Source organism: Mustela erminea, chromosome 5, assembly GCF_009829155.1.
Source record: "Mustela erminea isolate mMusErm1 chromosome 5, mMusErm1.Pri, whole genome shotgun sequence".
NCBI lineage: Eukaryota > Metazoa > Chordata > Mammalia > Carnivora > Mustelidae > Mustela > Mustela erminea.
In genome coordinates, this window is record NC_045618.1 from 7,299,102 (window position 1) to 7,316,431 (window position 17,330).

The following is a 17,330-nucleotide window of genomic DNA, read 5'->3' on the forward strand; positions in this document are numbered from 1 at the left end:
TTCAGGGTAGAGTGCATGGGGGAGTCCATGAAGGCCTGGCGCAAGAGGTGGGGCATGAAGGGCAATGGTGGGTGTGGCCAGCTGGCAGCCTGCCCAGGACGGATGGCAGACTCGGTGCTGTCTGCAGCCGGCCATGCACTGTGCAGGTGGGCACCCCAGGTCTGCACTGAAACTCCTTCATGCAGTCACTGCCTGCTGCTGCGTGGAAGCCCCAGGGTCCAGGAGAGCTTTGGATGTTAATGTCCTGCCTGTCCTTATTCTTTTCAGGTCATCGAGTGCATCACCCAAGGTCGTGTGCTGGAGCGGCCCCGGGTCTGCCCCAAAGAGGTGTATGACGTCATGCTGGGGTGCTGGCAGAGGGAGCCCCAGCAGCGGCTGAACATCAAGGAGATCTACAAAGTCCTCCACGCTTTGGGGAAGGCCGCCCCCATCTACCTGGACATCCTTGGCTAGCGGCAGCTGGTGGTCACGGACGTGTACTCTGTGGCCTCCGTCTCCCGGCCTCACATCACCCCTCGTCCACCTCACACTCCTTTCTTCCATCCTGACCGAAGCGAACATCTTCATATAAACTCAAGTGCCTGCTACACATACAACACTGAAAAAAAAAAAAAAAAGTGAAAGAAAAAACCTGTAAGGCAGTTTGGCAAATATATATATACATATATATATATATATATTTATATATCTAACTATCTATCTATATCCACAGAGAGATACCTTCTCTAATAGAGAGAGAAACTGCTGATACAGAAATCATAAGACTGTAACGACAACTCAGAAAAATCTTAAATTTTACGAACACAAATGGAAGTCCCCTTTGACGGAAGCTGGGGCCCTTGGTTCTGCAGCTCCAACTGTTTGGGGCCGGAGGCCTCGATGCCGCAGAGATGGTCTTTGCTGTGCTGGGACCAGAGGAGCGGGGATGGATCACAGCTGTGCAGGTGGTGACCCGCGCAGGTGCGCTACCCCTCCCCCACCCCGAGGTCCGCACAGGTGCGTGGGTTGACCCCGACTGTGGCACTCGGGATGCAGCAGGAAGTAACATGGCCCCGGGGGCCTCTGGAATGCCTCCCATCTCCCCTGACTGTGGCTCCACGCCTTCCCCCTTTCCTCCGCTTCAAGACAATTCTCCAATTTGTCCATTCTAGAAAGTAGAGTCCTGATGCTTTTGGAAGTCAATGAGGGCATCTACCACTAAACACTGGACAACCAATGAGCCCCCAAACCATGGTGACCATGGACCACCTCTGTCTTGAGCGTAAACCATGCTCAAGTTCCTTCCTCCATTGGAAAGATGTGTCATCTGTTCTCTGGACTTCAAGAACTGGACGTTCTGGACTTAACCACAGAAGAAAAAGCTGAAATTTGAACCCTCCCTGTCAAGGCACTGCCTCCCATCTTTTCCTCACTGGAAGACTCCTCGGTCCCACCTCCCACATGCGGGCTTTTGGGGGAGTTTCAGGGCATAGGGAACACGTCCCATGCTGCCTTGAGTGTGGACACAGCAGGGTTCCAGCAGCAGGAGACTTGGTTCCTTGTAGGTCATTGTAACGTGTGCCCCTCTGTGCCGTCTGTGTCTCATCCTGCCTGCCTTCCATCTCCAGCCCTACTTCCTGGGCTCCTTGCACGTCCCAGGGCCACCTCGCTGCCAGGGAAGAAAGCCAGGACTAGCGACAGCGTGGGGCAGTGCTCGTTCCCGAGAGCGAGGCCATGGACTGGGCCGGAGCCGGCAGGGGAGATGGCACCTGCACCGGCCCCTCGGCATTCTCCTCACGTTTCCAGCCCCTGGAAGGATTGATGCATCTGCCTTTGAGCTTGCTGTGAACGCTCAGGGGCTGAAAAATCGCTTTTGTGGGCCGGGGCTGGGGGAGGGGCCGAGGCTTCTCCAGGAGGTGTCCCCTGCGCGGCCACGGCCGCGGGCTTGGCATCTTAATGAGGACAGAGCCCTGACCAGAGAGCGAGGAGGAGGCTTCTGGGCGGGGGTCCTGGCCGCTGCTGGCGAGGGCTGTAACAGGGGCAGATCCCTGGGCCACCCGGACACCCGAGCACGAAATGCCACTGGAGGGCAGAGCCTGGGCCCCCGGAGCCCTCCTGCTGGAGGGAGGACAGGCCCCTCTCAGCTCACTGGCCCCAGCCCCTCACCCCAAGCACAGAGCTACCTATCAGACTGGCCTGTGGCCGGCCCTGCCAGCGTGAGGGGCTGTGGCTGGCCTGACTGGCCTGGTCAGCGGCAGCACATTCATCCCTGTGGGCTTCAGAACTAAATCCTGCCTTTGTGGTTTTGCTTCCTTTTTCAAGTTTCTTTTTTTTTTTTAAAGACCCACAAATGTTTTTATTCAAACAGAAAAGAGCTGTGTTGGGACTGCCGGCCTCGGTTGGGGTCAGGGATCAGGGAGGCCGCTCGAGCTGGGCTGGGAGGGCATCCGGAGCTTGGCATGGGGTTGGCCCCACGCCGGCCTCCCAGCCCTGAGGACTTTCGAGAAGAGCTCAGTGGGTCTTCCATGTCAGAGGAAGCCTTTGCTGTCCTGTGGCCGTCATCCCTCCTGTCTTTCTGCCTGGAGGCCCTGGGTCTCTTCCGGGGCTGTTATTACAGGATGAGCTACGTATGGAAGTCTCGTGCTGAGCGGGGTTCCTGAGCCAAAGCTGCTCATGGAGGGAGGGCTTTGGGGGGAAGGGTCTTCTGGTTAGATGTGAGGCTTCAGGGCTCCTGTTGCTGCCAAAGCAGACCCTGGAGAGTCTCCCCAACACAGGCCCTGTGTGGCTTCATCTCACGGTGTCTCTAGAACTCTCATCACTGATAGGTGGGTAAAGGGTTGGAAGCCGGGGGGCAGCTGGGCATGAGGAAGGCCAGGCGGCTTCCAACGAGGCTCTAAGGCAGCACGGCCTAAGGGGGAAGCTAGTTCCTTTGGGACTAAGGAGCTGTGAAGGAGACCGAAGTCAGACTGTACAGGCCCTTGTGCTGCCCATGGGGACGCAGCATCGTCACGTCCACCGTAAGCATCTGCCTCTCCAGAATGATCACGGCCAAGCAAGGAGGAGCGGAGAGGGAGCACTGGCCTTCTTCCTCCCCGCTGTGCTCTCTGCGCACAGTCGACGTGTCAACAAGGCGGGTATAAAAAGTGAAAAGGTTTTTGGAGGGAGAGAGAAGCAAAGAGTAGACGCTGTGGGCACTCCCTGGGGGCAAGCCGAGGATGTTATTCCTCCTGTGGGGGGATGCGCCGCGGCTGGGGCTCCCTCTCCAGAGTCTCTGTCTCCTGTCTGTGAAACGAGAGGTTCTGTTCACCTCTGGGCCCTGCAGGGTCTGACATGGTTCGATTCTCCTGGCAGGGGCTCACTGTGCTGTGTGGTCCTGGGTAGCGCCCTGGAAGGCCAGGGGTGTCCTCCTCGGGGCTGGTGCCCCTGGAGGCTCATGGGCCTGCACACGCGCGGGTCCCGTAGGACACTCTTCTCCTTCTTGGTGACTCTGTCACAGTGCAAAGTGTCTGAGGTGACTCTCGGCCCACAGAGCACATCTGGTCTCATCCCCCTCCCCACCCCCCCCACCTCTCACCGTCAGCCACCTTGCCCACCCAGAAAGTGCTGGCCCAGGCCTGCTTATCTGTTTATTTTCAAAGAGCTTCATGTGGTTAAATGAGTCTTAAAATGACATCCCACCAGCCAGTGTGGCCACCCCAGTCCACCCCGCTCTCGCCCCTCCCGCCAAAATTCACCATTTAACAAAACACGCTAGAGCAGCTCTCAGGGTGTGGCTGGATGCGTACCCCTCCGTGACTTCTGCTGGAAACTCCAGCTCACCCAGGCTGACCTCCTGGCCATGTCACCCTCACCTGATCCCCTCCTGGACCGAGTGACAGTGGCCTGCTTGTAGAGGTCACTTGGAGTAGGGAGGCATGGCCAAGGGTCTTCCCTGTTCTTGACTTTGGATGTGAACCAGATGCTGCCCTCTTATCGTATCCTTGGCTCCCAAGTGGGTCTTAAGACTCACTCAACCTTCTCTTCCTAACAGACGAAAGACTGTGTCCCTCCCCTCAGCAGACTTTGCCCAGATCGTCCCTGGAGAGAGGCTTCCCACTGGAGGCTAAGGAGGCTTGGCCCTCCTGGCTTCAGGTTGAACCTCACCCTTCTTCTCTAGCAATGCTTACTTTGTGGAACATACTAGTGCAAATATTTTTGGTGCTAAATACTATAGAAATCAACGCCCATGGGAGAGCTGACAGCCAGCTCCTGAGACTGTGTAAGACTCCACTGAGAAGCGGAAGGGAGTCAGGTATGCCCGGACCATAGGGGACGCCCGGGAGCTTGGGTGGGAGCATGCAATGGCGTGGAGAGCCTGTTGGGCTTTGCTTTTGGTTTCCCAGGTGACGTTGGCCCAGTCTCCAAATCTCTCAGAGTACCAGATTTCTCACCCCAGACATTTACAAGGTTAGAATAGATATCCTTAGGGTCCCTCTCAGTTAAAAAGAAAAGAAAAGAAAAAATCCTGGTCCCACCTGTTCTGTTTGTTTTGTTTACTTGCTTATTAGAAATAAGAGGGAAAATGAAAGGCAGGTAAAGAAGGGGAGGAGGGAAAGTTACTGAGGATGAGAAATTGATTGTAGAAGGCAAACAGGGAAGACGCCATGAGTGTTAGGTTGGAGGGTTGCTGGTGGGGGGGCGAGGGGCCAGGCCCACCAGCTCTCCAGCTGTGGCCTGCCCCTCCCCCCCAAGACTGACTTCTGCAGGCTCTCCTCCTCAGCTTGCTGGCTTCTCCATTCAACACCGACACGCCCTAGGCTGGCAGAAATGATTAGGGAGATTGGCCCGCCCCACTCTCATGCAGGCCGCTGGCAGTCTGATCTCAAAAACCAAAAGATACATGTCCTCACATGCTATTTCAAGAGGGTAGGAAGTTGGAAAGAGGGCAGGATTTTAGGCTGTGGACTCTTCACCAAAGTCCTTTTCCAGAACACTGAATGGCATCCTTTTTCTCAAACCAAACAGCAGCAGAATTATCTCATTGGAGGTGGGGTGATTTCGGGGCCAGTTTGGGCTTTGGGACCTTCCCTGTGCTTTGCTTACAGCCTGGAGCAAAGAAACATCTATAGTTCTTGGGTGAAGAAGTTTGAAGACCTGTGCCCAAGGTCTAGAGGACCGCCCTCAAATGCCCCTGGAATGGCTATCGTCAGCTCTGGCAGAGCCGACCAGCTAGAACACTCCATGGCATTTGTCTTAGAGCAAGAAAGGACATCTGCAGCCCAGGACTTGGTGCTGTAACCACATTGTTTTTGGTCCCTGGCGCGCCAAACTTTTCTTTGATACCAAATAAAATGTTTTGGCCAACACTTAATAGGTTTTAAAGGGAAATTCCAAGTCTTTGTATCATTTTTAAGGTATCAATATAGACTCCAGAAAATGCTTTGGGATTGCTGAATGGACTGGCCATTAGCATCATCTGAGGGGAAGTGTAGGGCCCTAGAAATTGTATGCTTGTATCTATATCTCTAACTGGGCTGGCTTCAGTGAGAGTCTGCTTGGAGTCAGCAAATGGATTCCTTGATGCTTGGTCTCTTTGAGCCTTACAATCCTCCGGGATGAGATACCCAGAGATGGCCTGGCCTAAGAGAGCCCGTCAGAGATGTTATTGGGAAATCTGTCATCTTGTAAAATTTGATCCTTGGGCGTTCCCTGAAGTGAATTATGCTGGTGACAACATTCTGAGCATCTGAGAATCTCTCCTCCTGGCAGTCGGATAGATGACCAGGCAGGAATGACTTCTACCACACCCCGTTTGGGGGTTGCCATTGAATTCACCTGGACTGCAGGTATGCACCCCCTAGGACGGATGGGACAGAGAGAATGGGAGATGTTAATAATACTATTTCAGAAAGGTGACTGGTGGATATGGTGAACATTTGTGTCGTGACTTTGGATGTTAGGCCTTTTGCTGTGAGTATAGGCTATCCCACCCTGAGAATATGAATCTTGGCTTCTGATAGAGTCTGTTTCCCTGGTACAATCTTCTCTAACATAGTTTCCTTGATTGTCTCCCAAAATTCTATACTTTGCAACAAGAGATCTCTCTGGCCCAAGTCTCAGTGCACCAACATAGACACTTTCCGGTTTCACAAGGAGATCTGTGGAGATTGAAGCTTCTCTCAAAATACTTGGAATTCTTTTTTTTTTTAATTTTCTATTTATTTATTTATTTTTTAAATACTTGGAATTCTTGATCAGAGTAATAAAAACCAGATTCCCCTTCCTTTTCAGCTAACTATGTTCCAAATTTAAGACAAAGTCTGGTTTGATATGGCAGTAGGGATGATGTCCTAACCCAGTATGTTGAACTACTTTCCATCCTACAAAGAGGCAGGACAGTAAGCTCTGTTAATTTTTTCTAATCACCAAGGTTATCGTCGCTTTGTGTGCAATGCCGTGGCCCAAGCTCATAGCTCGCAAGAGGTACTCATGGCCAACAAAGCTAGAAATGTCTAGATGTAACAAGATAACAGATGAGGAAAGGCTTGTTGGGCGTCTATTTCTGAGAAATGTCTTGGCACTCAGGGGTCTTGCTTTTTGGTTTGACGTATTTTGAGAAGGGTTGGCTTCTTCTCACTTTAGACACTGGCTGACTTAGATGTCCTTCCCCAAAGTCCAAAGGAAGATCGAGAGCCCAGATGTATTTTCTGACGTTCTTTTAGATGCAGTTTCCCAAAAGCCCAGCGAGAAAGGTCAGTACTCAAGTCTAGGTCTGGTAGTTATTCCTTCATTTAAGAAGAGTATAGTAAATAGCTCCCTTCTGTGTCGTGTTTTCTTTCTTCGAGAAGCCTCATGCTCTTTCCCTACTTAACAGCTGTGTGACATTCAGCTGGTGAGCCGGAGCCCACCTCTGAAGTGAATAAAAATACCCAGTCCAGGCGATTTAATTTCTGCTTTCTGCAGAAGAAAGTCAATTTCAGTCAAGGTTTCCTTTCATTTTTAAGCTTTTTACGTTTTCTCTTCTTCTTCTCCCCCCGCCCCCAACTTTGGCTCCATCCTCTTGCTTCCATGGGACTGACAATCCAGCTTCTCAAACTCCGTGAAAGTCTTAATGTGAGGTGAATTCCAGGACCACAAACAGTTAGGACTTCAAACAGTGAGAAAATTGGCGCTGAATGATTCGGCACACAAAGCAGAAAACCTTCATTTCCTGCAGGCAGGATGGAATTGACTGTTATATTAAGACTTGTGAAGGAGCCCTGCCCTGGAGTAATTTTGGTGCTGTCAGATGACGCTGACATCTAGATTAACCTCTGTGCAGTGAAGTTGACTGCAAAGCTCATTGACATGCAGGTCCTGTATCTTCACAAATCCCATCTGGAACTTTCCGTGGCCCACCCTCAGCAAACCCCCCAGCCCATCCCCACCCACTGCTCCCTCCAGCCAGGAACTTTCAGCCCGCAGGAGGGCAGAAGCCAGGACCACGATCTGACCCCAAGAGAGGCAGTTCGACCTTTCTCTGACCAAAGTGCTGAGCCAGGCTTCCTGCTCAGCGGGAGGGACGGTGGTTGTCACTGTCTCGGTTTTCCCTGAGGGGACTGCACATCCAGGCAAGAAAGCCCGTCTGCGGATGACAAACAGCTTCGCAGCATATCTCAATGTTGCACAAAGTGAAATGGTTTATGAAGAATTAGTGCGCCGGGCGTCAGGGAGCCTGCTTTTCCCCCCTCCTTCCTCCAGTCCAGCAAATCTAGGTGTGGGTGCCACAGATCGGCAAGGCAGCCAGATGGGCTCTAATGGACAAAGGACTTGCTCTGGGTCCGTGCAGGTGTTTCCTATGTTCCTTATGAGAAAGGCCGTCCCAACTCCTTCTTCTCCTAGGTGGGACAGAGTGTGTACTTGTCGTCCAAGCCCCGGCTTGTCAGCTCTCTCCGTATGGGCTGGTGGGCTCCAGTACGACCCCAAATCCTTCAGCCAGCAGGAACCTCAAAGCTGAATTTACAACTTCTCTCTAAGTGAAGGCTATTAATTACATCAAAAGTCTAAAGAGGGGCGCCTGGGTGGCTCAGTGGGTTAAAGCCTCTGCCTTCGGCTCAGGTCATGATCCCAGGGTCCTGGGATCGAGCCCCGCATCGGGCTCTCTGCTCAGCAGGGAGCCTGCTTCCTCCTCTCTCTCTGCCTGCCTCTCTGCCTACCTGTGATCTCTGTCTGTCAAATAAATAAATAAAATCTTTAAAAACAAAACAAAACAAAAAAACAAAAAAAGTCTAAAGAAAAGGCCGTTAGCGCAGATTCAAACTCCTCCCACTTCTGACTCCTTAGAGCGGCACCACGTCATCACAGGTGCCTTGGGAAACTTACCTTGGGATTTTAGAATACGGTGAAGTCCAGAGAACATATTTCTCTGGGGTTTTGCCGACTCTGATTCTCTCTGAAATTGTTTTTCCTACTTTGCCTCTTGCCTTGAATATGAGTAACGATCTCCTTGTATGTTCTTAGGTATTTCTTTAGGAGAAATGAAAGCTTTCAGCTCAAGGACGTTGTGGTTATTGACGGGAGAAAATAGATTTCTGGGCCAAGTAATGTCACAATCATATAGAGGCAAAGCCGGCGACTTTATTAAAAGCAATTATAAGAGTTGTGCTTTGTTCTCGTGCTCAAGCTCACATAGGGCAAACGATATTCATCTTTCATTTTCATTACTTATGATACTTGTGTACACGCATACAGATGCGTGCCCTCCCCCAAATGCATCTATACTCTTCTTGCGCCAACATGATCTAACAAGCCAGGGTGGCCTTTGTGTTTCTTCAGCTGAGCACCGTGTGCACGTGCGTGCAAATACATGTGCTCCCAGCATGTGGCTTCTTAACTGCAGTTCATCTCTTTTTTTTTTTTTTTTTTTTTTTTTTAAATATCACACAGCCTTTGACTTTCTCCACTGTGGACCATTTATGGACTTACGGTTTTTTCAAAGGAGACTAAGTCCCATATTTTCAGAACCTTCATATTTAAAGGTTGGACTAGTTTTCTCAGAGAAAAGGAAAACCAGACCAAATCTAAGTGCGGATTTTATTTAATTAACTTTGAGGGGTGGGGGTGGGGAAGCACTGAATTTTGTTGCTTGAAGAAGGCATGCTAAATACAGATAGCAATGTGAACCAGTTCCAGCAGATTCCTGAAGCTACCTTGGAGCCGAAGCAATTAGGTAGAAAACTCAAACATTCAGATTGAATCAGAGATCGCTGGGCAAGGGTCTGATTTTCCCTGGGAAAGTTAGATGTTCTGCAGGACATGGAAGGTGTCCAAGGTCAGAAGTGAGCAGGCTGGACTGGGTGTTACTTGGTAGGTGACTGTGCACAAGTCACCTCAGTTCTCCAGCCCGAGGTAGAAGTGTCCTTGGTACAAGGGGCTACCAGTTGCAGACTCGCCCCTTCTCTGGCCCAGTGATGGGAGTGTCTCATCCAGTGATGGGACAAGCCGATCTGCTTCACCTTCACCCACAGGCTCTGATCAGCCATCAGAAGGTAAAGAATACCTTCTCAAGTCTCCTTGAGTTCAAGTGTGCACACCTCCCACCCTCTGGAGTCACCCCCCTTTCCATCCTGCGGTCAGTTCTTGTCTTGCACCTGCTGTGCGTGGAAAGCCATCCAAACTCTGAACTCCTCTGGTCCTTCTGCTGTCCCTGATGCCACCCCTTAAAGGCCATCTTTTCTCTCTGGTAGGTCTGGGGAAGCCCTGCAGCCCCAGCTTCCTCTTTCCTAGCCTGAGCATCAGCCCCACTTGTGATGGAGTCTAGGTTTCTGGAGAAGTGAACAGCGTGCTCTCACATCCATCCACCAGTCTCTCCAGCTCTGTGGACCAAGTGATTAGCTCCTCATTAACACCTCAACACTGGCTCTTGCACAAGAGACTCTGGGACAACAAGCCGATTATTATGCCGCTGAAGTCTGTCTTTTTGAAGTCATCCCTTCCTTCTGGCTGGGTTGGGAAAGGAGAGCCTGCTACAAACAGCTTTTCCTTTGAATTTCTCTGGCTTTTTTTAAATTTATTTTTTTTTCCTGGCGGTTAAATATACTGATAAATGGTAAACCATGGTTTTCTTTTTTGTTTCTGAGGCCCCCACCAGTGTGAGTGTCCTCTGCCCCTATGAATAGGAGCACCACATGTCAGCTGAGTGTTTATTTATTTCCTGGAGTGGCTATAATATTGACACAGAGATTTGTAGCATCTAAATCTTGAGGGGGGATAAGAGGCTTTTTCTATCAAATGAGATCTTTACTGTGATAGCACAAGAAAGGTTTATACCATAAGAATAGAAATGAACCTGAGAACATGCTCCCTTCTTTAGGGAACAATGAGGGAGAAGAAATCACTGGGCCACTAGGCCCTCTATTCCACAGATCCTTATGTAGCGACAGATGCTTCAACTTTGTCCTTGACACAGCTCTGAAAACACAGTAATGACCTATGACTGACTATCCACATTTACTATTAAGAACAGATTCGTCATATCTAACCCAACCTCTACTTAAAAATATATATATATCATTTTTTTTTTTCGTAACTCTGGGGAATGATTTGATATTGTTTTCTTTTCTGGGCTCCTTCTAATATTTTCAACGCAATTTTAAATTTTTTTTCACTTTTTTTTCTTTAGGAAAGACAGGTCTATTTTAAATACAGTCCATGATAAAATGGCAAGTGTGGTGGAGGGAGACGATGGGCAAAGGAGACAGTGGACCTCGGAGCTCTACTTCCTGCTGAAAAGCATTATCCCTTCTGTGCCTCAGTTTCTTAGACAACAACAACAAAAAGGTGCTAACAACCTGCTTCCTGTCACAGAGGGTTCTAATGAGCACCAATGAGGTCATGGCTGTCCAAGTTCTCTGTGAGCATCTCAGGACCCCTCGTGTTCGATGGGTGAAGCCTGTTCTCTGGCAGTGAGGGTTGCAAAGAGGCGTGCTGGTGCCGAGCTGTGAGCTGCTCTGGAATGTGCCTCATTTAAAGGTTGTGCAATCAGGTTTTTCTTAAAATATCTTAAATCCCTCTGGCAGTCTGGTTTCTCGTTTATAGCACTGGCGTGTTCCTCTTTGAATGACCATGGAGCATCGAGAGATGGGGGATACCTTTACAAAAATACAGCAGAAAGAGCATGGTCGACCCATTTGGCTTTGTCATTGAAGAGCGATTGTTGGTAGGTTTCTTTCTAGGGCCTGGAACCCTGAACGTTTTACTGCAAAATGGCATCTCTCGCTGCATTTAACTCCGTATCATCCATTGTTGATTTTATGAGATTCTGTAGATTTAAATGTAATGTTTTTTAACTGAAGACTATATGAAGCTTCCATTATAAATTGGGTGGTAAAACTAATCTTGCAGGAAGCACCCGAAGTGATAATGATCCTGAAGCAGAATTACGTTCATTCTGGGGCCAGCATTTTGCACATGGGGAAATAACCTTAAGATGGAATGAACTGCCTGAGCGGAGACCAAATGCTCAACCACACTTCTGATAGCCTTGAGCACCAACAAATAGGTGTGAGTGGGATTCCCACTGAGAAATGCATCTAACTGAAAATGAACCACCTCCCCCTCCCAACAGTAAATCCCGAGGCCAGATTGCCAAGGTTACAACAGTGAAGTCATTTACGGCCCCTAAAAAAATCCCAGGTGTTTGCAACATCAGCCACTATTTTAAGTACCTTGCAATGGTGACTACTTGGCAAGTTAAACCCTTGGAGTGTGATTTCCGTTAGATCTTCAAGCCACAACCAGGTGTGATGCAACTAAGAGCTTTGCATGATTTAAAAAAAAAAAAAAAAAAGTTTTGCTCACTGCAGAGAGGAATCAGAATAAAGCGACGTACCCGAAATCCTAACTGATCCACGCATACTTTGCTCAAGTTGAGGCTTCTCTTTTCACCTTGGGCTTAATTTTTGTTTGTTTTGTATAGAAAAGCCACATCTCCATGCTGGAACTCTGTCCAGATGATTTTCCCCCTGTAGCTGTCCAGCAGACAGAAAGCATTTCAGCTTTCTTTGAAATGAGAATCCAAATTGGGTTATGACTAGGATTTTAAATTATGGTGTGAAATTGGAGGAGGCAAGCTGGTTCAGGGCAGTGTCCCATAATTCATTCTGATAATCCCGAGGAGATGACCTCCTTCACAGTACTGTGAAGGCCTGCCTTGAAAAAGCCGTTTCAGTATGTAACTTCCTAGTGACAAGGCTGATTATTTAAGAATTTCAGAGGTACTGTTTGAGAAATAACTCACTGGATATGGAAAATCTGATGTAATAACAAGAACAAGAAATTTTTTTTTTTTAATTTTCCTCTCTCGGAGCATTTAGTCTTTCTTGGTGGGGGGCATCAGGATATTTCCTTTTCAAGGCTGGAAAAGATTGATTATAGTTCATGTCTGAAAGCAAAGTCTCTCCCAAGCCCAGTGGAGTTGGAGGCAACTGAAAATGACCCATGTTAATTTTCTGTGGCCCCACAGAATCAAAGACCCGTCTTGTTTATATGTGTGGGCCATAGCGGATAAGCTCAAGGGCATTGTCAAAATACAATGAAAAGGAAGCAAGTCAGGACAAGAAAACTCTCACTTTGAATGTGAGAGAAAACAGCAGTCCTGCTTTCTCTGGCAAAGATTTGTGTACTGTTAAGGGAAGAATCATGTTCTTTCTCAAGTAGGTTTTACTTTCTGAGACTGTGTGTGTGTGTGTGTGTGTGTGTGTGTGTGTGTGTGTGTGTGTGTCTGTGTTGGCTGAAAGGGGGAGTGGGGCCAGTTAGGAAGTACTTATGATTATGTGTTTAGACCTTCTCTTGAGCATAGTAAAAGCTCTGCTCAGTTTCTCAAAATGTGACACTAAAATTAGGGGTGGAGAGGAATTCAGGATCCATGTTCCTGTATGTGGTAAAGTTTTACCCAAATATTTCCTTCAGGAGCTTTTAATCACAGGAAACCAAATCAATTTCCTGTCTATAATCAGTATCAGGAAAAAGAAGTCAGTAGGCAATTTCTGCAGCCCCTCATGCTATATCCATTTGTAGCCTTCTTTTCTAATAGCTGGGGGTCATTGAATCACATGAGGGAATGTGCTAGTAGGGACTGAATGGAAAGATAGTTTGGATGAGCTTCCCCACCAGTATTATGGCAATGCATTAACTCTGTCCTGCAAGAAAACTAGGGTCACTCCAGGTCTACTTTCATTTAAAATGGCATAAAAAGGGAAGCTTGAAACATCTTTGGGGAGCTGCCATCTATAGTCAGCCTCTGCTCAAAGAGTTTTCACTTTGATGAAGGCACAGTTCAGTGATTCCTGGATATCTGTTTTCAGCACCAGGGACAGCAAACACCTCCCTCCATTGAAGCAAGGCCTTCTGTCCTGATTGGCCTTCTAGGCAAGGGTCGGTTTTTCCTTTCCTTCTTATCCATTCAGGCTTCAACTTGTAAGACTTTATTCTTAAGTTCCGGTGCTTACATCTTTTATTTTTTTCTGAGCCTAGTGGCTTAGCTGTTTCTGTCACATTCTCAACTTGCTAACAAAAGATGGGGGTTGGACTAACACAGCTAGGTCTCCTGGCTCAGAGGAGTGGAAAGAAAGACACTTAGATGTGAATGGAGGGCACGCTTTGGCAGAGGAAGCCCCTGCAGAAAATCTTCACATGGCGCCGTTGACTTGTAAAGTCCCACAAGGGGGACTGATGTTGGCGATTGCTTCCTTTAAAAAATGTCTGTGCAGTTCCCATGATGTATGAGTCTATGTTTCATTCCGTGTGCGTTGCAGGCAATCTTTCACAAGAGCTGAACAGAAGCTATGAGCTTTGGGGACAGAAAAGGGGGCAGGAATGCTGTTGGTAGGCTAAGCCACTCAAGGAGGGGCACTGCTTTGAATGCTGGCAGCCACCCTTCAGTCCTGAGTCCTGTTCAGCAGCTAACTTTGCCTTTAACACTGCAAATGGGCTCCTTGAAGCCTTCATCCGGCCAGACTGAAGGGGTGCCCTGGGAAAATGAGCATAACAGAAGCAAATGTTTTCACTTTGTCTTGTGATTGGCCAGCTGTCATTGAGCACAATAGTGCACAGATTCTCTTAGAGGTAGCATTGTCTTCTCTCAACTAATCAGCTGTGTCCTTCTCACTTTTGTCAGGATGGCCCCAGGGCTGGGAAAGCAAGACAGTCACTGAAGGTTTCATCTTAAATACTGTCTTCTATTTCACAGATGTTAAATAAACTCCATTTCAATTGCTTCTGGAGCATCCAAGGCTCTGAACAGTCCCCCATACCCTCTCTTCTACTGCCCCCCAACCTTCAGTGTTGCTTATCATAATTCATAACATTTAGTGCTCTATGACCATAAGAGCTTCTTTTTAGGGTAAATCAAGTGGTAGGTAGCAGCAGGCTAGAGCCAGATCTCATAGGAGCAAGTTCAATGAAATTGTGATTTTTAACCTTGCAGTGGGTCTGAGGAGAAGCCATCGTTCCCCTCTATCCTTGTCCTCTTGAGGGTGTCCCGTTCCAGTGCTCACACTTGCCATGCCAGGAGTTCCTCTAGATTATTTTTGTGACAACTAGGGGAGAGCAGGTTCAAACATTCTCTCTTTGAGTCCTTTAGGATGGAGGAGTTTTGTTTTATATTGAAATCAAGGAACAATCTTAGTTTAGAAAGAATGTGTAAATGGAAGACCAAAAGCTATAGGAAAGCTCAATAAGAGAAGTTTTCTTTCCTTAGAACAGAGAGGAAGGGGCTTCAGATTGACTGGTGGGAAAAGATGACCCAATGGCCAGGGAGGAATGTGGTCTGAGACTGGAGATACAGAAGCAGACGTCTTTAGATGTAGAGGTAATGCCAATGAGAGCCTCAAGAGGGAACAGGCCAGAGAATAAAATTGATGGAGGTTCTCAGTACTTTTTCTGGAAAATTCCTGCAACATTCAAGGGCACTTCTAGCCCTCTGCCTACTTGGAGGTGAGCTCAGTGCTCCTTCTGGGTTCTTAAGGCAAATGCCCTACAAACACCAAAGTCTTGTATTTTCCACTGTCAGTCAACACTGGCTGTCTCGAGTGGGATTATTTCCCCCTTCCCTATTGTGAAAGGGACTTGTTTTCAGGAGAAGTGTCCTTTAAACATCCAGCTAAAACTGGAGGTAATTTTTTGCATGAATGGCTTTTTACAGCTAGGTCTAAAGCAGAACAAAACTTGTATTAAACTAAGTGCTACTTTACATATCTTATTTCAAGGGAAATGAAGGATTTATTGCCGTGTAAATGATGTACACTGATTTGTTTCCTACTGGACATTACATGTCCCTTTATCTTTAGGCTGATGTTGTGCAGCAAACTTTCAATATCTGGAAAATCAGCTGGTACCTACTTTAGTGCACTATTAGGGTGTTATATTCTCAGAGAAGAATTTTGCAAATGAAGTTTGGGTGCTTCTATAGCTGATTTTCACCCCTGTCCCTAAGCTTTCTGTACTAAATATATGTAAAGTGATTATATCTTGTCTGATCCCATGTGTTTGTGTGTGTTTCCAATGTTTATATAAATATATTGGCCATCTGAAACACTACTTGGATTATGGCAACTGCTGAACAATGGTGTACATGGCATGAGGACATATGGTACATGCACACTCTTGTTCTGAGGTCAAGCTAATCTTACAGAGTTTAGGGGGGGAAATGTGGCATGGCTTGGGAAATCTTCAACAGTGGCTATTTATAGCCAAGCCATGATTCATGGTGGAGACCTTGACAGTGGCAGAGCTGAGGTGTGCTCATCTGGACTTTACGTCATTTATTTTAATCTCAGTGGATTGTTCCTTAGTCCTGTTTAATGACTTAGAAATATTCCATCATGCTCCTTGTTTTACCCCCCACCCAGCCACTAGAAAGCACTGATCATGCTTGTTTCCCATCATTTGGATCCCAAAGTTGTTAACTTAAAATGGGTGGCTGAGGTTTTAGTACACTGGGTTTTACTAATAGTAATCCCTTCCATGAGGTACTATTTTTTCCATTCTTTTCCTTTGTGACAAATAAATCCATTGGCTGTACTAAGTTTATTTGCATCCGAGCAAGTCTTAGAGAATCAATTTAGTTAAAATGATCGTATTTGCCTTCAGAAAAGAGGCTCATGGTCTAAATATAATTCTTATGTAAAGTTGTCTTTTATGGAAAAATAAATATGGATTCTAACCTGGTAAGATGGCCCCGGGGTAGGGGGATGTGTTCTCAGTTGATATTAAGGGGCGTGTTAAAAAGGCAAGTGCCCTCCCTTTCTCAATTCCCCAACCCACCCTGCTTTCCTCCCCAACCTCAAAAGAAAACAGAAAATTATTTTTTTAAATTGTATTAATAATTTATGTTTAATACAAAAGGATGATTTAATGGTATCACCAAAGGTCATTTCTCCCATTGTGCATGTCCTTCACTCAGCCCCATACCCATCACCCCATTCTTCACCCTCATGCTTCCATCCCAAGGCAAACATGTGTCTCCATTGGAATCCATCAGTGTTGAAGTTAAATGTGGGGGCGGAGATTTAACACCATGACATTAATGAAAACCAACCATTCTTCACTTTCAAATGGTTAATTGCTACAAGAAGGCAAACTCTTCTCTTGGTTTTTGCTTAAAAACATTTTATACATATATATGTATATATGTGTGTGTATGTATGGACATATGTATGTATATGCACATGTACATGTATATATGTATATATCCATTTCCAATATAAATATATCATATGTGAGAGTTGTAAATACTTCTTGGTCATATGTCTGTCTTCCTCATGGTATCATATCTTCAATGTTACGTTAACGACTCCATTTATCGATTGATGAAATCGTGTGTAGACCTGTATCCTCCTGACATAGTTTATGTAGGGTCTCTTCTCAAATAAAGTATAAAACATGAATGCCCTTGTTTTATCTGGATTCATTATTTAGTAGAGAAGTGTGCTGCATTTAAAGGTAGATTGAAATTTGGGAAAGTCCAAATCTGTGCAAAGGTTGCAGGATCCTGTACCATCTTGAGAGTTGGGACCCTGGTTTGCTGAGAGTGAAAGTAGCTTGCACAGTGTGTGAGGTAGCCCCTAAGTTGAATATTCGATTGAGATGAGTGTTTCAAGAAAAACATACACACATTTATGGTTTGAGGCATGGCTCGGCTCTATGTCATGGCGCTCTCCTGTCACTCCACCTATGCTGTTACTCAACTTCCTAGTTACAACCATTTCAGTGATATTTTTAAGGTGGGATAAAATATGCTCCCTTGAATGTTTTTTATCCCAAAGATTTTAGGATTCTTTGACCTAACTGAAGTTTAATTTACTTGTATCAGAGAGAAAGAGTGCACAAATGCT

At 47.0% G+C, this 17,330-nt stretch overlaps 1 protein-coding gene across 5 annotated transcripts in view; it reads left to right on the top strand.

Annotated features, from left to right (window-relative positions):
• NTRK3 (neurotrophic receptor tyrosine kinase 3) overlaps nt 1-16,883 on the top strand; it is a 382,186-nt gene extending 365,303 nt beyond the window's left edge. For 2 of the 5 annotated variants that reach the window (XM_032342082.1, XM_032342076.1), the window contains 2 exons: nt 268-5,804; nt 10,619-16,883. In XM_032342082.1, the coding sequence (XP_032197973.1) occupies nt 268-453 (186 nt within the window). In that variant the 3' untranslated portion in view covers nt 454-5,804; nt 10,619-16,883. Of the gene's footprint in view, nt 1-267; nt 5,805-10,618 lie in introns of those variants that run through there. The other 3 variants (XM_032342079.1, XM_032342078.1, XM_032342077.1) reach the window with 2 other exon arrangements.
• The last annotated feature ends 447 nt before the right edge of the window (nt 16,884-17,330 follow it).